The 21,326-nt window shown below is 35.4% G+C and overlaps 1 protein-coding gene across 16 annotated transcripts in view; it reads left to right on the top strand.

The window, feature by feature from the left end:
- The window catches only part of MYCBP2 (MYC binding protein 2), a 282,822-nt gene that overhangs the window by 117,977 nt on the left and 143,519 nt on the right, over window positions 1-21,326 (top strand). For all 16 annotated transcript variants that reach the window (XM_023186011.3, XM_026446684.2, XM_026446688.2 and 13 more), the window contains 9 exons: window positions 3,742-3,946; window positions 4,584-4,737; window positions 8,710-8,882; window positions 9,740-9,865; window positions 9,955-10,082; window positions 14,984-15,075; window positions 17,418-17,552; window positions 19,212-19,295; window positions 20,490-20,586. In XM_023186011.3, the coding sequence (XP_023041779.2) occupies window positions 3,742-3,946; window positions 4,584-4,737; window positions 8,710-8,882; window positions 9,740-9,865; window positions 9,955-10,082; window positions 14,984-15,075; window positions 17,418-17,552; window positions 19,212-19,295; window positions 20,490-20,586 (1,194 nt within the window). The remainder of the gene's footprint in view (window positions 1-3,741; window positions 3,947-4,583; window positions 4,738-8,709; window positions 8,883-9,739; window positions 9,866-9,954; window positions 10,083-14,983; window positions 15,076-17,417; window positions 17,553-19,211; window positions 19,296-20,489; window positions 20,587-21,326) is intronic.

Raw genomic sequence — 21,326 nt, forward strand, 5'->3', positions numbered from 1 at the left:
GTGGCTGATACCTATAATCCCAGCACTTTGGCAGGCGAGTGCCGGAGGATCACTCAAGCCCAGGAGTTTGAGACCAGCCTGGGCAACATAGTGAGATCCCATCTTTATTTAAAAAAAAAAAAATTAGCTGGGTGTGGTGGCACATGCCAGTGGTCCTAGCTGCTCAGGAGGCTGAGGTAGGAGGATCACTTGAACCGTGGAGGTTGAGGCTGTAGTGAGAGCCGTGATTCCACCATTACCCTCCAACCTGGACAGCAGAGCAAGATCCTGTCTCAAAAAGAAAGAAAGAAAGAGAAACAAGCCCACACTGTGACTTCTGCTTCCAGTCCATTCCCACAAGGTTCTTTCTTACCTGTCCTGTTCTATATTTATGTTTTTTCTTCCTCAGTAAGAATCTTTCCTCTCAACAATATCAATATGTTTATTTCTCACTTAGTCCCCAGATATGTTTAAAATAGTTTTACATTTGCTTTGCCTGTACAAGTTCAAAAAAACAAATTCACTGAAAGGTCATTCTTGCGCCTTCCCCTCCCACCTGCTCCCCACCCAAGTCTGAGGGTGTATAGTCAAGCACTGTCTATGTATGGCCTGGATTCTCTCTCTCACTCCCTTTTAGTGGAAACTGATTCCTTTGGAATAGAGTGGGGCTCATTTGTTTCAGTTTAAGATTCCCCTCACCCTATCCTTTGATTGAATTTTATTTCCTTTTTTAAATATATAGAACATTTACATGTTGTTAAAAGTTAAGTTATACAGAAATTGTATACTCAGAGGTGTCACTTCCTCCCATATCCTTGACATTCCTGCCTCCCCACACCTTTCATTCCACACTTGGAGGTAATGAATGTCATTGTTTTACAGTTTATTCTTCTTGTGTTTCTTCCGGTGAAGATATATAAGCATGCACACACACTGTTTTACCTATGTATATCTATATATGTATGTATGTGTATACACAGTTATGCACTGCATAACAGTATTTTGGTCAGTGATGGACTGCATGCATATGCTAAGGTGTTCCCATAAGATTATAATAAGTACTTTGACTATACCTTTTCTGTGTTTACATACAGAAATACTAATGGGTTACAGTTACCTACAGTGTTCAGTACACCAGCATGCTGTACAGGTTGGTAGCCTAGGAGCAACAGGCTACACCGTATCGCCTGAGTGTGTAGTAGACTATACCGTCTAGGTTTGTGTAAGTCCACTCTGATGTTCGCACAATCACAGAATCACCTAATATCATGTATTTCAGAACATATCCCTGTCATTAAGTGACACGTGACTGTACATAAATATATATATTTCCCCTTTCTCATAAAGGTAATGGTCTGTATATGCTCTTTTGCACTTTGCTCTTTTCGCTTCAGTATATCTCCTAGAAATCACTCCATATCAGTTCATAAAGCTCTTCATTTTTTTTTTTACCTCCATCGAATACTCCATTGTGTATATATATGATAGTTTATTCATTCAGTTTCTTATGTTTGTATATTTACATGGTTTCCAATACTTTGCAATGATAGTAATGAATATTGTTCGAGATGTATCTTTGAGATAAATTCCTAGAAGTGAGATTACTGGGTTGAGGGTTAATGCCTATGTAGTTTTGTGAGATATTAACAATTCTCCTGTATTTTGCTTTCACACTAACAGTGTATAAGATTGCCTGTTTTCCAGAGAATTGCCAACAGAATGTGTTGTGGTACCTTTAATTTGTGCCAGTCTGATGAGTGAGGAATGGTCCTGCTTACTTTCAAGTTCCTTTGCCTTTAGTTGGTGCTCTGATCCTTAAATTTCGGATCCATATTTAGTATTTTGGCATTGAAGGTTAACTTTCTCTTTGGAGGGATGTGTTTCCCTGTGCTTTTTCTAACTTCTCCACATGCCTCTGTTCTTCTTAAGAACTTCCCCTTTCATGCTCTGCACATCCTCAGGTTTGCAGTACCAGGCAGGTAGAGAGAACTCTTGGAATTTGGCTTCTGCTTACAGGAAACATAGAGATCATGACACCCGCTGTCTCCTTATACTGCTGAAGGTTTGAGTCACCTGTAGATTTGTTTGCACAGCATGTTTTTGTGTCTTTTGAGGTGGTTATGTAAGTGATAAGATTTGAAGCCAGACAGTCATTGTCCTCCAGTCGCAGCCGTCCTAGTTTTGAGCTTTTATGAATTTAAATGTAGCTTATTTGTAACCACATTCTGAGTCTTTACAGGGTTGTGCAGATATCTGACACATTTTTGGACTGCTTTTCTTCATGTTAGTTGGTAGTAAGGGAATACATATTTATTTCAATAGTCAATGAAAAAGATCAGTGAAAAAGAAAAGAATTTATTTTTCCTCCAAAAGCAGAATATATCCCTGTATGTGATATATTTTGCTCACTATTTACTTTTTTTTTTTTTTTTTTCCATAAGACAGAGTCTCGCTCTGTTGTCCAGGCTAGAGTGTAGTGGTGTGATGATCTCAGCTCACTGCAACCTCTGGCTCCCAAATTCAAGTGATTCTTATGCCTCAGCCTCCCAAGTAGCTGGGATTACAGGCGTGCACCACCACACCCAGCTAATTTTTGAATTTTTAGTAGAGACAAGGTTTCCCATGTTGGCCAGGCTGGTCTCAAACACCTGACCTCAAGTGAGCCTCCCACCTTGGCCTTCCAAAGTGCTGGGATTACAGGCATGAGCCACAGCACCTGGCCTCTGTTTACATTTTTATGCTCTCTTATTTTTCTTTGTCAAAAAATAAGGACAGATCTTAAAAGAGGGTGAGAAATAAATGTTGAATGTTTTGGCTGCTTCTCTAATCACGTGCTTGCCAAGTTTCCTTTCCTGGTTCTATCTAGGGATTGAAGCTCAGTTACTTCCACAGTTAGTTTGTGGCTGTGTTTTCTTGCTGTGCTACCTGGTGGTTGGATGAGAACGTGACCAGAGTGTTGGCAGTGCTCCAGGCTCCCTTGTTCCCGAATGCTGTGGGGGGAGAGAGGTCTTGAGCCAAGGGTGGAGGAATGTCTACTGAGTCAATGTCATCATTCTTTTATTCTTTTTCAGCTACAGGCTTACTAGTGAGAAACTTCCTATTACTTTTTAAATTAAACTCTCACCTGACCAGGTCCCTATAGACAGCCATACTTTTAAAGTGGTTAATAGTTATTTACTTAAAACATGATACTTTGCCATTGGTTGTGCTGTTTGTTTTAAAACATAAATGAAATAACTTAGGGACATACCATGTGAAAACAACATTACATACTTTTCTAATTGTATTCACAGTTCCAGTATTTATTTTGGTCTTTTTACTTGAATATTCTCAGGTTATATGAGTTCAATAGTGACTTTCTTTTATACTATCAACTTATAATGTCAAAGTGACTTTTTAAATGAATAATTTGGAATACTAATATTTTGACATATTGTGTATATTTATCATACTTTTCATTTAAATGTAGGTGAAGACAAAGTATTTTGGAGATAACTTCTTGTGTGGAAAATATTTCAAACTTTTTTTTTTTTTTAAATAATGCACTTAATAAGACTTTACAGGAATAATAGAAATTATTTTATTACTTTATACATGTTTGGTCCAAATTTCTTATATATGGTATTTATTTTAAAAACCCAACTAACAATTGGTAAAAAATAAGGTTTCATGGAGTGATTTTTATCTACTGCCTCCTTAACTTTATGAAAATTAGATTGTTTACACAGCAATATTGTTAATATGGTTTATTTAATCTTTTAGAAAGGACAACTGGGCAGACCAATTTTGGATGTGCCATATTGGAATGCAAAGCCAGCTCCCATGCCTAACATTGGATCAAAATATGGAAGAAAAGCTACTTGGATAGGTGCAAGTGGGGACCAGACTTTTTTACGAATTGATGAAGCACTTATTAATTCTCATGTACTTGCTACATCAGAAATTTTTGCCAGTAAACACATAATAGGTAATACCAAAAATAAACAAATGCCCCTTCCAAACTCATCTTGATTGATAGTAAACGGTTTATCTTTCCCTATAATGAAATATACTTTTATAGCTTTTTGTTTTCTTTCTGGTCAAAGAAATTTAAGCAAAGCCTATAAATGTCTGTGTTTATATGTGTCTGTGTGCTGAAAGAATGGAATAATTGGGAGATCTGGAAACCACAGTATTTGTGAGCTAGACAGTAGTAGAACTATAAACTAAATTCTAGTAGGATAAAATCCATTTTGGAGTAAGAGATTTTTATGTATTGTTTCTTGCTAAATAAATGTTAGAAATTAATTTTTATGGGAGGTTATATAAATCAAACTTTGAAGTTTCACGAAGACCAACGTATCAATCTGTACTGTGTCCATGATACTGTGAATAATTATATAATAGAGTCATATAGCAAGAGATTAGGAGCATGTGTTGTGGATTTAGACATGTTGAGGTTTTACTCCTAATTCTCCTACTTAAAGATTTTTTAATTACTTAGCCTCTCTCATTCTCCACTTATTCATCTGAGAAATGGAGATAATATTACTTACTTTATGGGTTTTGGGGAATTAAAAAAGGTAATATATATTAAAATTATATATAAGTGTTTTTTTCTTAAGGCTTGGTACCTGCTTCTATATCAGAACCTCCTCCATTTAAATGCCTTCTGATAAATAAAGTGGATGGGAGTTGTAAAACTTTTAATGACTCAGAACAAGAGGATCTGCAAGGATTTGGTGTGTGTCTTGATCCTGTATATGATGTAATTTGGAGGTAAGTATCTCAGTTTATAAAACAGTAATAAGTTTTGATGCAGTTATACTCTTATGGTAATATAAACTTTATTTATAGGGCGACTTTTCACACGTGAGTACTCTCCTGTTTATCTAATAACTGCAATTCTGTCTCAGTGATTCACAGGGATCTTTATAGTATAGCATAGTGGCTAAGAGCATGCATTTTGAGCAACACTACCTAGGTTTATCCCAGCTCCACAACTTGCTTTTTGTGTCACCCTGGAGAAATTACTTTGACTGTGTGCCTCAGTTTTCTCATTTATGACATGGGGATGTTAGTACTACACAGTGCATAGTAGGTGCCATAGAAGTGTTTGCTATTATCATTATAATTATTAATTTTACTGTTGAGAGTTCTGTTATTTTTAGTCTGTCATCAATTCTGTTTATATTGTATATAATTCATTCTGTTTTTTGTTCTCATAATTATTACTATGAGGAGGAAATTATGCTAAAGACAATAAAGAACAAAGAAGATAATTGAGCTTGCCCTTTAGAAATGTGCATTAAAAATACTCTTACTGGTAGAGAAATATACAGGATTATATGCACTCTGGGAATTATTATAAGGTAGAGATAAATAGGGCACAAAAGAGACTCAAGAATTGCATGTGTTTAAAATTTATTGTGGTGCTTTATATACAAAATGAGTAAGTAAGTTACCCTTCTTAGGGTTTCTAGCTTTGGATACTGATAGGAGGTGTACCCTGCCATCACCACAGTGTCTCATCACAGGGCTGAGCACTTCTTTCCTTTTGCGACCAGCTTTAGTAGGCAAGATTCCAGTGAGTTGAAAGGTTGAAGTGGTGTGAGTGAGGAGAGTAAGGAAACTTTTTCACTGTCTTCCTTCTTCTACCAATGCCTGCTTGCATTCTCATCAGACAGCCAAGTTCTGAGAGGCTACATGGTAGCAGTGGGATAGACTATCTCAACTGCCTTGGCAACTCCTTGGTAGTTTTCTTCCTTGTTCCAAAACAGAGATTAATCATGAGGCTTGCATTCAGAGTGAAGAGACTGCTGCACTTCCCAGGTTGCTGGCCAGCTTACTCGCTTATTTGGGCATTTTATGAGAAGGCATAGTGGCCAGTATTGAGTTGAGTACATCCCAAATCAATTACATCTCCCTGGCAGCATCGTGCAGAGTAGATGAAATAACAAGAGACTATGGGTGAGTGGGCTTTTGTGATCATTCTTAGGCAGACATGAGGTATTAAGAACCAAAGTTAGAGTGGTCACAGTGGGATAGAATGGAGGGGATAGAGAGGAGAATAGATGTAAAGATAGAATTGGCTGCAGTTACTTACTGATTAGAAGTCAGTGTTCAAGAGACTTAGTTACCAAAGAGCAGGCTCTGGTTTGGACTTAGGTGTAAACTGATGTTTTATTGTTTTGTAGTTTTTACATGTTTTATTTTTAAAAGAAGAAAATTTGCATTAACAAAACAAAAATAAAAATTGGCAGTATGGAATCTGTTTCTGGATGCGTTCACTAAGTTAGCAATAATGATGTAACTAAGTCTAATGGCAAAAACTTACTTGAAATAGAACCATTTCCCTGGGGTCTTAACAGAACTCTCAAGTATGATATTTAGCTGGTCAAACCTTGTCTTTTTCACTTATGGTGGTAGCAGTGAGACAGATGATCTCAAATGCCTTGCCAGCTCCTTGATCAATTTCTCCATTGCTGGAAAACAAAGATTAAGAGATGTTTTGGTAAAACAGCTGAGAGGTATTTTTCTTTAAATCAGGATCAGAATTTCTGTTATCCTGACTTCTGGCTGCTTTGTGTCTTCTGTGTTTTTCAGTGGGGCACTTATACTTTACAATTATCATATGCATTGCACATCCAATATTAGCTTACTTTGACTTTCCTTCTGGCCTGCATCTGCTTCCTTTTATATTCTTCAGGAGCAAACTTTGAGTAATTTGAAACATCTATAAAGAGCAGATAAATGTTAAGAATACCTATTTTATTTCCCACATACAAATTTACACAAATAATATGTGAATTTGTGTTATTTTTTTTAAAAAAGCAAAAATACATACAGGACAAAGGATGGTCATACTCTATATCTGTTTCTTTTCCCATACCAGATCCCACTAGCCTTCTCTGTGGATCACAAGTATGAAGTTTGATTTATATTATCTGCCACCTTTTAAAATGCATGTATTTTTCTTTTTATGTAAATAAAAACATTCCTACTTTAGATTTTTGCTCAAAAATAATTTGGAGATCTTTCCAAGTCAGTATTTAAAGAACAGCTTCATTATTAAAATTGTGGAATTCTATAGTCTGGATATACCAAATATACTTAACTGTTTGCCCATCAGTGAACATTTTAGATTTTTTTAATATTACAATATTACCTACAATGCTACAGTGAACAAGTACACAGTTATCTATATACAGAGTTTTATACACATGTGGGAGTATTTCCGTAAGCTAGCTTTTAGAATTGCTGAGTTAAAAGATAGGCTCACAGAATTGTAAAATAACTGAAGTAAGTCTCAATCACTTTAGAAGTTTATTTTGCCAAGGTTGAGAAGATGCCTGGGAAGAAAAGACAAGCCACAGAGATCTGTGCCCTGTACTTTTTCTGAAGAGGTTTGAGGGCATCAGCATTTAAAGAGGAAAAGCGAGCAGGAGGAGAAAGGAAAAAGAAAAAATTAGAGGATGTGGTCACATTCTTGTAAGGTTTTGATTAGGCTTACTGAATGCACATGTTACACATGAAAAGGAAGGGGTAGAGGAAACAGTGAATTTTGTATTTGGAGTTAAAGTAAACATAGAGTAGAGGAAGCAGTCAAATATGCGTTCATCTGGAGTGGGTGGGGCTTGGTGGGGGGTGCAGATAATTTCTAGTCTCTTCTTGTCCCTTACATTAATTTTCCAGAAGCAAGAAGAGATTTTAATCCATGGATATTAGAAACTATGTGTTTCCATTATTTACCTTCAAGAGAGTTAATGAAACTGTTGAATACTGAAGACCAAGAGAAAATCTTAAAAGCAACTAGAGAGAAAAGTATGATCACCTGAACAATGAGATCAACAAGACTTCCCAAAAGCAATAATGCAGTAATATTAATGCTACTAATTATAGAAGCTACCATGATATAATTTATTTTCCCCCAAAGGCTATTTTAAGTGTTTTTGAAAAATAATTAAAAATTTTTTAATTGTGGTAAAAATACAATGTAAAATTTACCGTCTTAATCATTTTGAAAGTCTGCAGTCAGTAGTGTTTAGTGTATTTGTGTTATTGTGAAATAGATCATCAGAACTTTTTTTTCTCAGAAAACTGAGACTCTATATTTATTAAACAACAGCTTGCATCCCTCACTTCCCGACCCCTAAAAGAGGTCAGGAAGTGGAGATAGCTTTTTGAAGTTTTTGTTACAAAAGAGATAAGAGAAGTGGGGTGATGAGGATGTTGTGGGTTCCTAAGTTTTTTATTGGTTTTTACTGTTTGTTCATATGGTTGAACATCCACATCCATTCTATCTGTGCTTCCTTTCTGTGGATAGCATTCCATGTCCTTGCCCATTTTTGCTATGGATTGATTGTTTCTAGCTCTTATACGTTCAGGATATTGTAGCTTTGTCTCCATGTACATTTCACATTTTTCTTCAACTTGTCCTTTGTCTTTAAACTGTTTTAATGGGGTATTTGTTGAGTTTCATATTTATATGTGTGTATCAAAACTTTAAGTATACAGTCAGTTGCTGTATTTTTTAAGTATTATAATCTACATTACTGTTTTCAAATTATTTCATGTTTAGTGATGTAGTTTTTTTATATGTTTAGCTTAGATCCATAAGATAATGAGCTATATTTGTCCTCTTTGAACTGACTGTATTATTTATTCTCTTTGTATCATCAGTTATGTTTTAGGAATTTTTTTTAAAACAAAACCACATGGAGGTGCTGTAATTATTCTTTTTCTTTAAAGGTTTCGACCAAATACTAGAGAGCTGTGGTGTTACAATGCAGTGGTTGCTGATGCCAGGCTTCCCTCTGCAGCAGACATGCAGTCCAGATGTAGTATTCTAAGTCCTGAACTTGCCTTGCCAACGGGATCAAGGGCCCTCACTACCCGATCTCATGCAGCTTTGCACATTTTAGGTAGGGTTGCCATTTGATGTACCATTAATTCACATAAATGTGTGCTGTCCAGGGTTTTTTTTGGAGTATTTAAATTTATATGTAATTCTGTCTTGTTTGTTAAATAATAATAATATAAAAAATAAGTTAAATCCTCTAAGAGGCTAATTCCACAAAAAAACAATACCTGAGACCTGTACTAACACCATCAAAGATTTATGTATGTGCATTTGTTTAATTTTCCCAGAGGTAGACCCTTAAAAATAATGTTTTTGCTCAACTTGAATGTATTAACTTTTAAAGATAAGATAAAATGTTTTTGCAGCATACTTATTTTGTAGCTGGAAACTTTATATCACTCTACATAACTATGTGTTTTGTTGCTTTTAAAAATGATCCTTAAAAAGACTCATTTTAAGACTCTAGCACTTGCAGTTGTGAAATCATATTCCTAAGTGTAATTACTAGATCATAAATGGAACTCTTTGTTTCTTTTTTCTCAAATTTAATTTTGGTTTCCATTGTAGACCCCCAGACTAGCATTGATTAAGGTTGTGTGACACTAATGTGTCTTCCTCAAGTAGTACTTTAAGAATCAAACTAATTTGGAGAGTTTCATAAAAGGAATAACCTTGTAAGAATTCAAAGGTTAAGTGATTTCAACTTTTCAGAGATCTAGTTTTCTATAAAAGGTTGTCATATGGCATGTTTAAATATGATCATTAATAAGACAAGGGAGAATTTGTATTGGTTTTAAGCATTCTTCCATTAAATGAAGAAAATTATTTATTTTAATTTATCCCCTATAGCATTTAATGTCATCAATACCATAGGACATTTTGATTTCAAGGAATTAAATTTTGTTTATTTATTTTTAGGTTGTCTTGATACCTTGGCAGCTATGCAGGACTTAAAAATGGGTGTTGCAAGTACAGAGGAAGAGACTCAAGCAGTAATGAAGGTTTATTCTAAAGAAGATTATAGTGTGGTAAACCGGTTTGAAAGTATGTATACTTAGGTTTAGGAAATATTGTCTTACAACTGAAATATATATGGATCTTTTAAAATATAGATTATGATTTATATGTTCTAGGTCATGGAGGAGGCTGGGGTTATTCTGCTCATTCAGTAGAAGCTATACGTTTCAGTGCCGACACTGATATTTTACTTGGTGGTCTTGGTCTGTTTGGAGGTAGAGGAGAATATACTGCTAAAATTAAGGTAAAGTTCATCAACAGTGTTGCCCTTTTTTGTTTGAAGATACTGATTTGTACTTAAATTTATTATTTTATTATTTAATGTCTCTTTTTTTCCTTTTTAACTTGGTTTATTTTGTTGTTTTTAATGCTTCTTTTTTAAAAGGGATAGAGAAAACATTGGTAAAATCGAATACAGTAATACTACATTAGTAATTCATTAAAAATCAAAATTCTGTAAGAAGGGAAGAAATGAAAATTATTTTTCAACGATTTACTACTGAAAAAAGGCTATATCTCAGTCCTTTGTATGGAACTTCTGCTGGCCTAGCAATACCAGCGCCTGTTTATGTGGCTACTTTCTTATAGCCATTTCAATGACAGAGGAGGCACAACTGTTTAGGGACATTTTGATGTAGCTAAATGTTTTGAGCATTTTTAGTGCCAAATACTATGTAAACAGACATCTTCACCCCAGGAGTGGAGACCAGGTATGAGTGAGAGATAGTGTTAGGGGAGGATTCCATGTGATAGGCAAACTAAAAATCCTCAAGAGTCATATGTTCACTACACCTATTCGTGTCCAAAAGGGCCAACAATCATCCTAAACAAAGTATATGTTCATTCTTTGAATATCCACTAATAGCTTGAAGGTTCTGCTTCTCAAATTACCTGATTTTGTTCTAAAAGTGAAAGAAAAAACTAGTTTCTGCCTGGATTTCAATAGCAGGCTTTCCAAAAAAACTCGATTAAATGTCGTCTATTCAGGAGGTATTTTCTTAGTTCTCTCAATAATATCTAAAAATGATACCAATATGTTAACACTCTTCTTCATGATGGTGGTTTCCAAGGACATTCCCCATGGAGGCTCAACTAGAACTGACAAACTTAAAGAAGTATTTGCTTATTTCTGGTTATAGTTGGAATACATACGCTAAAAAAGTAGATAATGTAAGAATAAATAAAGTAAAAATTTAAAGCCCCTGTAGGTATATGGAGTATAATGATAGAATAATGATTAAGAACTCTTGTAGCACATGTATTTTGATAATAAGAAAAACAGTAGTTTCGCTCTTTTCAGTGCAACTGCTTTAAGGTGGTTATTTTAGGATGTCTTGATTCATCCTCACGTTAGAGAAGCAACCTCAATGTGTTATGTCGTTCTGCTTGACAACGTCTAATAAGCTCATCAGGAGGATGTATTTTTTCTAGCTCTAAGAGATTTTTTATTTTCGCAATAGTGAACAACATAGTGGACCTTATCTTCAAACACTGTGGTATGTAGAATTGTAGAGGCCTTCCATATATGTTGTTTTTATATTGGCCTTATTTTTCTTTTTCAAACTCAAATTCTACCTCACTCCTCCTGTCCTCTGGAAATGATCTTGCCTTTTGTATTCAATTATCCACTGAGTGGACTAAGGCCTTTCAACAGCTGTCAGTCTTTTTTCCCCCTCCCTTTACCTCTCTGTAATGTATACATTTGTTAAGCCCTTCTTTATTTTTTTGTTTTGTTTTCATACCTCTAGTTGTTTCTTCTATCTCTTGGTAGGTTCATTCCCTTCCACCTGGACACTGAATGTAGGAGTTCCTCAAAGACCCAGCCCTAGGCCCTTTCTTCACATATTCTCATATGTATCCTCTTTTAAGCCCAAAGTTTTAATAGCCATCAGCATACCATAATCCCCAAATTTGTATCTCCATTTCAGACTTCTTTGATGCATTTTCATGTAAATATGTTAAAGGCACATCAGTTATCAGTCATAATATCTCAACTGAATTCTTGCTCTTCCACTGATCTCTCTCTCTCTCTCATGATTAGTACCATCCTCCATATGCTTGATACATAGGCCAGAAACCTAGACATTTTTCTTGATAGGCCTTCTATATCTCTGTCTTCCCCACAAAAAAAACACTTCTACCACTACCCTAGGCAAAGGTATTTGTCTTGGACTATCCCCCTAGCTAGTCTCTGTACATATTCTTTCTATACTTTCTGCCTGCATTCTCTCTCTCACCATTTCTACTTGAACCTACTCCAGTCAGATTTTTGCCCCCACCACTGACATTGCTCTTGTCAAGGACACTGATGACTTTCATATTGCTAAATTCGGTAGTCAAGCCTCAGCTCTCATCTTCCTAAACCAGTCAGCTGAATTTAACCCAATTGAGCTCTTCTTTGAAATACTTTCTTCCCTTTTCCCCAGGACACCACACTTCATTTTCCTTTTGTCCCACTGACTACTTCTCTTAGTCTCCTGCTGGTTGCTCATCATCTTCCTGACCTGTAAATGTTGGAGTGCCAAGAACTCAGTTTTTGACATCTTTTAAAAATATTCTCTTCCTCATAGTGGTCTAGCCTCATGGACATTTATCTCTGATGACTTTTAAACTTGCAGACCTCTTCTGTGACCTTTAAACCAGTATGTACAACAGCCTACTCTGTGTCTCCACGTGACTGTCTGATAGGCATTTTGGAGGTAACGTATTCAGTACTGTGCTTCTGATGATCTGCCTAAACCTGCTATCCTCATGTTCTTCCCCATCCCAGGTAACTGACTCAGCGTGGAGTTAACTTCATTCTTCTGTTTCCTCAGGCCAAAAATCTTGGAGTCATCCTTGATTCCACTCTTTCTTTTACACACATCCCTTTGGCAGCAAATATTGTCAGTTCCACTTTCAAAATAAATCCAGAATCTAACCACTTCTGAAAACTGCCACTGGTATCAGGTTGGGTCATGCCACAGCTATTCTCATCTGAATTATTACAATAGCCTCCCAACTTGTGTTCTGTGTCTGCCCTCACCCCATTTATTCTGTTCTCAGTGTGGCAGAGTGATTCTCTTAAAATGTACAACAGATTGCGTCATTGTCTCTTCAGAATCCTGTAGTGTCTTCCTATGTTAGAATGAGAACCAAAGGCCTTAGAAGGACCTACAAAGTCCCCATCAGAACTGGCTGTCATCACCTCTCTGACCTTTTGTTCCACTAGTTGTTTCACTCTAATCTGGTGACACCTGCCTGCTTATTGTTCCTCAGACATTCCAGGCACAGTCAAATCTCAGTACCTCTTCACTTGCTGTTTCCTCTTAACTACAGCTCTCTTCACTTCAGCACCTACATAGCCTACTTCCCCATCACCTTCAGAGCTTCATTCCCTGGTAAGCCTATTTGAAACTGTAAATTCAGTTCCCAACCATAGACTTACTCCCAATAGCCCCCAATTCTTTGTTCTTACTTATTGTTTGCCCCTTTATGCCCAATTTCCAGAACTGTGCTTGGCATACAGTATGTGTTCAAAAATATTTGTTGAATGTAAATACAGGAGTCGGGTTAGGGATAAATTATTAAGAACCTTCATATCATGCTGTGGAGGAGATGAGAAACCAAGGAATAATTTTAGATTAAGAAAGTATTCTGATAAGATATTTTTATAAGGGTACTAAGGGTCATGAAGCGATTGCAAAAATCCTCAACTTTGTGGAAAATGGGTTAGAAGAAGGAAAGAATGGAGATAAGACTAAATAGTTGTTGAAATATTCCAGCCAGCAATAGGGGATATGGCTGAATTGACAAGCTTTGGTACCAGTAAGAGAATAGATGCAGTAATGGCAGAGAAATGTGGAAAAAGGATTATTTCAGACTATTTTGTTTTAAGACAGAGTCTCTTTGGTAGCCCACACTGGAGTGCAGTGATGCCATCTTGGCTCACTGCATGCAGCCTCTGCCTCCTGGGTTCAAGCAATTCTCCTGCCTCAGCTTCCCGAGTAGCTGGGACTACAGGCATGTGCCATCACACCCAGCTAATTTGTGTATTTTTAGTAGAGATGGAGTTTCACCATGTTGACCAGGCTGGTGTCAAACTCGTGACCTCGTATGATCTGCCTGCCTCAGCCTCCCAAAGTGCTGGGATTACAGGCGTGAGCCACCAGGTCCGGCCTATTTCAGACTTTTTATCTGAGAGACTAGGTGAACGAAAGTACCATTAACCAGAACAGAGAAGGCAGGAGGAAGGTATAGAACTAGTAGGATGAGGGGAATCCAATGACTGTTGAGAGTAAGAGCTGAGCTGGAGAAAGATTTCTAAGTCATTAGCATATAATTTTGCATTTTAATCTTTATCTGCCTCTCTTGCAATTCACCTGCCATAATTATTGAGAAGAAAGGCCTCTTCCTCATAATTCTTATTTTCACTTAATTTCATAACCTTTTTCTATTGGATATTTTTTCTGTTTTTTTTTTTTTTTCTTACCCAGAGGATCTTCCCCTCTTTTTTAAGAGTCATTTTTTTCATGCTTTTTATCTATCTTTTTCTCATGCCATATTACTTCGAACTATATTTTGTTACCTATTGTTTTTAAGGATTCTTACATTGCTCTTATCTCCATGTAGCTAATATTTTTCTACCCTTTTTACTTATTTTTTAAAGAATTCTACAGTATTCACTGAATTTTGAAAAGTACTGTGAGATGGTAACTATAGTATCCACCCACCTTTTATGGATGAGGAAACTAGGTCCCAGGATCTCACAGCTAGTAAGTGATGAAGCTACCTCATTCTAAATAAGGTAGAATCTCACTTAGTGAGAAACTCACTTAGCTAAAATTTTTTGGTTGAGTACTCTCACCTTTTTCAGATGCTTATGTTATGTACAAAACTTGTATATAACTATTTAGAGCATTTGATATAAATAGATAAATATATAAATTAGGAAAATAGAGATTAATGTAGGACATAAAACCTTGTTTCTTAATTTAAATACATGTGTTTGTGTATTTCACATAATAATGTTAAAAAAGCAGGTACTCTGATTTTTACATTTGATATGGTCCAGCATACATTGATCATGCACAAAATTATGAACACATTGTTCATCAGATTTGTATAGCTGATTTATATAAATGATTATCTTTCTCCTTTCCTTAGCTGTTTGAATTGGGTCCTGATGGAGGAGATCATGAAACTGATGGTGACCTTCTTGCAGAGACTGATGTATTGGCTTATGACTGTGCTGCTAGGTAAATAATTTGTGCATTATTCATTGTAACTCTTGCATACTTAATATGAAAAATTTATTACAAATGAATAAACATACTTTAAAAGGAAGTTTTAAATCTGCTATGAATATCAAATGCTTGAGAAATTAAATTATATATTAAGCAATGTAAGTATTGCTTTCAAAAATGCTGAATTAAAACTAATAATACACTTCATAAATTTATTTCACAAGTTAATTCAATTGTTTCAATATTGAAGATAAAAAGGGAAATATGCATATATTTTACACACCTTTATTTTCATGCATCTCTTACAGAATACCTAGTGTGTTAGTGTTCTAATAATAATACAGTTATTTATTACTCCTAGCATTACAGGCAATAAGTAATTAGTGTCAAGTGGTCATATTTGGCCATAATTCAGATTACGCATGTACTCTGACATCATGCTGGTAGAATATACTTAGTAATAACACACTTGGGGAAGTGAGCAGCTTTACTGAAACCTTTTGGGAGTTTATAAAAATTAGTATGTTTATTTATGAAGCTTCATTAAGTAGGAGGATACTTACACTTTATCAGTCCTCTTTATGTAATCCTAAGAATTATCTCAACATTGTGTTATGAGCAGTATTCCCTGGTTTGAAGCAGGGAATATTATGATAAGAAAAATTATAAACTGAGCTTCATAGTAGTAATAGTGTGCTATGTTTCCCAACAATAACTATGTTAAAACCTTGTAAGTTTTTTTGCTAGTGAAAATATATATTTTCAGAAACAAGGATGATCGTAAGATACTGACTTTGCTTGTACAAAATAGAAATACTTTTGAAAATGAAAGAGTAAATCTAAAGAAAATTTTGACTATTTCTTAGGCATTAACTAATATCACAAGTTTTTTTTAGTAACCTTCAGTGTTTTATACAAATGAATATTAGGGAAAAATCTAAGAAAGCTAATTGATTAATTTTCAGCAAAGCCTTAAGGTGCCATTGACATTTGCTGTATTTATTTATTTATTTGTTTGTTTGTTTTTATTTTTGAGACAGAGTCTCACTCCGTGGCCTAGGCTGGAGTGGAGTGGTGTGATCTCAGCTCACTGCAGCCTCTGCCTTCCAGGATTAAGCGATTCTCATGCCTCAGCCTCCTGAGTAGCTGGCAGTACAGGTGCATGCCACCAAGCCCGGCTAATGTTTGTATTTTTAGTAGAGATGTGGTTTCTCCATGTTGGCCAGGCTGGCCTTGAACTCCTGACCTCAAGTGATCCTCCTGCCTCGGCCTCCCAAAGTGCTGGGATTGCAGGAATGAGCACTGTGCCTGGCTACCATTTGTTTTTGACCAAATGAGTTTGAGTCGAAAATATAAAGCACAGTTTCATTTACAGAGAATCATCTAGGATTTCTTCATTAGCTCATGTATAAAGCCCAGACTCCTAAGGCATTGGGAGCATTAAAGGATTTCCATAATATCCAGCATCTTTTTTGACTTTCTACCGCTACTCTTCTATAGCTATCTTAATGCGTTAATGAAATTAATAATGAACACCTTGCCATTTCCTGACCTCTTTTGTACTTCCATACCTCTACAGATTTTTTCATGACATTCTCTTGTTTCTTTAAATGCCCTTTATTCTTCTTTCAATTCCAGCTACAACCAATAAGCATTACTTCCACTCTGTTACCTAGTACTTTGTAACTTGTTGATAGCCTTTAGAAGATGGCCTTATTTATTGTCTTTTTTTCTTCTTCTAAATTAATATGTTTGTATAGATATTATGTGACAGACTGCAAACACCTATCTGACTTAATTCATTATCTTCAGGACAACCCTATGAGCTAGATATTATTTTCACCCCAGTTTTCAGGTGAAGAAGCTAAGGTACTGAGAGGATAGAGTAACTTGCCCTGTGTTGCCCTGCTAGCAGGTCACAGACTGGGCCTTGAACCCAGGCCACCTGACTCCACGGCCATTTTCTTAATATTCTGCCTCTGAAAACTATTTAACTGAATGAATGAGCTTTAGAACGAAAGTTCGGATTTTTATTTTCCAGCAAAATTTGCATGTTTTTTAACATCAGTTTAAAACATTCTATCTTATTGTAATATGAAAGTTTTATAACATTTAAGGATATTGTAGAATTCAACAAGAGGAGGAAGAAATGTAATTCCATCACCATAACACAAATGACTATACTTGGCTTACGTTCTTGTCCAGACTTCTTAGAGTGTTTTTAATGTTGTTTGATAAGAATTTTGTAATACAGGTAGTTTCATGTTTTTCTTCATAAGGGATTTTGAAAAAATAAATATATGTGACAGAGAAGTAAAAATAATACTGTCTTTGACTCACTAATTTTTTCTCAGAGAAAAATACGCAATGATGTTTGATGAGCCTGTTCTCCTGCAAGCTGGTTGGTGGTATGTAGCATGGGCCCGAGTGTCAGGACCCAGCAGTGACTGTGGATCTCATGGACAGGCGTCTATTACCACAGATGATGGGTAAGTAAATGCCCAAGTGTTACTTATGCAATTCTTATTTTTGTTAGAGGAATATTGTTTTGAAACCTCAGAGGACTTTCAGCAGGATTCAAAAGCTTAGGAAGACTGGAGTATGATGTAACTGCTAAAAATTAAATTCATGTAACCTCATGCCAAGTTAAGGTCTAGACAGAACAAGGAAATAATAAGACCATTGTGCTTTGCTCCTGTCAGATGGTATTTGTATATATTTCTGGTTATTACATTGTTTATGAGCTTGATTACCAAATTAGAAATTATATAGAGGAAGGTGACAAGGATAATGAGGAGTTTGGAACCATAAAAAAGAAGTAGATATGTGATATTACATTTGATAATGCATGAGAAAGCAGTTTAAAATTTCAAAGCTTCAGCAATGTGTGTTATTTTAATAAAATATAGGGAAAAGTTTGCTGTTTTAAAATAACTTTCATGTATAGAGTACTTTTCAGTTTATACTTTCTTATGTTTTATCTGATTTGATGCCCTCAATAGCTTTGTGAAGCAGTTATTAGCCCCATTTTATACTCCAGGGACTACAGAAATAAAAAAGGTGAAATTACTTGCTATTTCCTGAGAGACTTGCGGTTAAAACCACGTTCAGACCTGTAACCTGTTGGCTCTAAATCCAACATTTCAAATATTCTATTACTGTGATTTATGTATTCTAAAGGACTATCATTTGTAAGATAAATTCAATTTATTCTTGATTACTCCTGAGCATAAACTATTTGAAATCGGTTGAAGTTATATAACAGTATATATTTCAGTGCAGGTCAGTTCATAACAAAGCTGACCAAAAAAGAAATAGACTTATTTGTGAGGTGAATTTCCTGTTGCTGAATATTCAAGGAGACTACTGTGGAAACATCACATCTGTTCTGTGCATCCCTTCAACTTAAGAACGTATTTAGAACTAAGAGACTACTTTGACCCTGGACTGTATGATTTTCTTAGACTGTTCATTCAGACTTGGAATGTCATGGCACACCGAGGCTAAAGCTTATCATGCAGCTAGTCAAGCAGATATTATACTACTACTTGTAAGCAGAAATTTTAGAAGTTTCCTGCTGTGGTTAAAGCTGAGTTGGGGCCGGGCGCGGTGGCTTAAGCCTGTAATCCCAGCACTTTGGGAGGCCGAGACGGGTGGATCACGAGGTCAGGAGATCAAGACCATACTGGCTAACATGGTGAAACCCCATCTCTACTAAAAAATACAAAAAAGTAGCGGGGCGAGGTGGCGGACGCCTGTAGTCCCAGCTACTGGGGAGGCCCAGGCGGGAGAATGGCCTAAACCTGGGAGGCGGAGTCTGCAGTGAGCTGAGATCCGGCCACTGCACTGCAGCCTGGGAGACAGAGCAAGACTCCGTCTCAAAAAAAAAAAAAAAAAAATGCTGAGTTGGAGAGCTAGGAGGGACAGGACAGCTACTCATTTAGAAGTCCTAAACGGGTTCAGTTCTTTCATTTTACTGACTAACCCATTCAGAGCTAGAATGAAAATCTAGAAAATACCTTTTTGCTTTTCTTTATTTAAAAGAGTGAATCATTTTCATTGACATAAGATTTGAAAATATGTTTCTTGAATTTCTTATTTCCTGTGATGATCATGTTGTTTTTGGTGTCATTGTTTTCTCTTTTTAGGGTTGTTTTCCAGTTCAAGAGTTCAAAGAAATCAAATAACGGTACAGATGTTAATGCTGGTCAGATACCTCAGTTATTGTACAGGTATTTAGCGTATTTATACTGAATTAGTATGGTTTATTATTTTGCTATAATGAAGTAGAATCATTACAAAATATGTGGCATAATGGGGAGAAATTATTTGAAGCATTCAGCAATTATAATATGCCAGTAGAACTATAAATATATTTAAGAAAAACAGTTAATATTTTGTATGTTTTTAAACATTTTCCACACAGGCTTAATTTTAGATTATCTGTATTATACCAATAACAATATTTTACTGACTTACAAAAAAAATCTATCCATTGATTTTCTTTAATTTCGAATGTTATAAAAGAATAAAATTTGTCTTAGAGAAGTGAGATTCCAAGGAAGATGGGGAGGACTGTAGATGCAGGCCTGGTTGATATATTGTAGTCTTATAAGATTGATAAAATGAGTTGAAAAATTCCGTACTGTTGGTAAATTTTCACCTTTAGCAGAAATACCAAATAATAACTTGCTCATATAAAAATATTTACTATATTTTTAACATTATGTAAAAATTTTAACTTATAATAATTTAAACGTGTATAAAGGCATATGCCTATGTGTGTGTCTTATTTATTTCTAGACTACTGCAATACTGTTAGAATAAAGAATTCAAATGGATATAAACCATCACTAAAAAATGTTGTCATTTGTTAAGCAGTAAAAAAATCAAAGGAAATGGTCTAGAACAGTGATTCTATCTCCCTGTCTTTCTTTCTGGTAATCACTTAATGAATCTAGATGGTTACAAACCTTATTTTTCCCCAAAAGGGATTTTTGTTTGTTTGGTTTTTATGCAATGTGCAATCTATTATAGTTACTGTTTGTAATATGTAGCTTTACAAACATAACATGTTGGATTGGACTACTCCCAGGTACTCACTGGTTGAATAACTTTTAAATAACAGCATTAATAGTAGCATTACTAGAGAATACAAGTTATATGTTATATATGTTCTCTAATAAGAGGAAAAAGCCTCTACTACTCAGTCTTGCAAAGGTAGGATTTAAAGGAAGTGCCCATATGCTAAAAGCCTTGTTTAGCTTGGAAAAATGTTTCAAAAAAGCCCTGTATTGGCATTTTACCTGGCAAAAAAAATTAAATATATAATTTATTTTCCCATTCAAAAATGTATAATATACTTTAAAAGGAAAAAATGACATTGGACTTTCTAACATAATTTTGTGTGTGTCTACTACCTTTAGACTTCCAACCAGTGATGGCAGTGCTTCGAAAGGCAAACAGCAAACCAGTGAACCTGTACACATTTTAAAGAGGTCTTTTGCAAGAACTGTCTCAGTGGTAAGCCATTTTTTTTTATTTCAGCTTTTCTCTTCAGTCCTCAGATACATTTTGATGTTTAGAGTTTAGCTGCTATTCTAAGTTTATCTCAGCCTAGATTTATAAACTCAGATTTGGTTTTGTATTAGCATTTATATTCTAGACCACAGATAATGTATTCTTTAAATCATAGAAAAATGGAGGTGTCGCCTGTGATTTTAACATGACCGGATGAATTGGCCTTGCTGTTTTTGAAATAAATAAATGGTTGCTTTTCTAATCAATCATGTATGATTGCATATGCTGAATGAATTAGAAAATGAAGGAAAAGTTGAGGATGGTGCTGACCCAAAAAAGCATTACTACTAATTGAGGAACTAGGTGGAAGAGTTGCATATGTAGGTAGGAAGTTTGTTGAACCACTTGCCATCCCCATTGTACACTTGAAGAAGCGCAGTGCCGTTGAAGTTAACGGTGCAGAATGGAAAGTCAGCATGATGTAAATAAATGGAAGTTTAAATTAAGGTCTAGATCTCTCATGTATTAATTGAGGATTCTTATGTATGTTACCTAAGTAAATTACAGCATAGCATTTTGAATTTCTAATGAGATAAGGGGTATAAGATGTTTTTGGAATTATAAGATACCATCTGAATGTGATTTATTAATGTAGCTAGTAGTCTTTCATACTAGTAAAATGCATAGGAAGAATGTTTCTTTCCCTTTTAAATTTGTTTTTTAACCCACCAAGTGAATATATA

The sequence above is a fragment of the Piliocolobus tephrosceles genome, chromosome X (assembly GCF_002776525.5).
Source record: "Piliocolobus tephrosceles isolate RC106 chromosome X, ASM277652v3, whole genome shotgun sequence".
NCBI lineage: Eukaryota > Metazoa > Chordata > Mammalia > Primates > Cercopithecidae > Piliocolobus > Piliocolobus tephrosceles.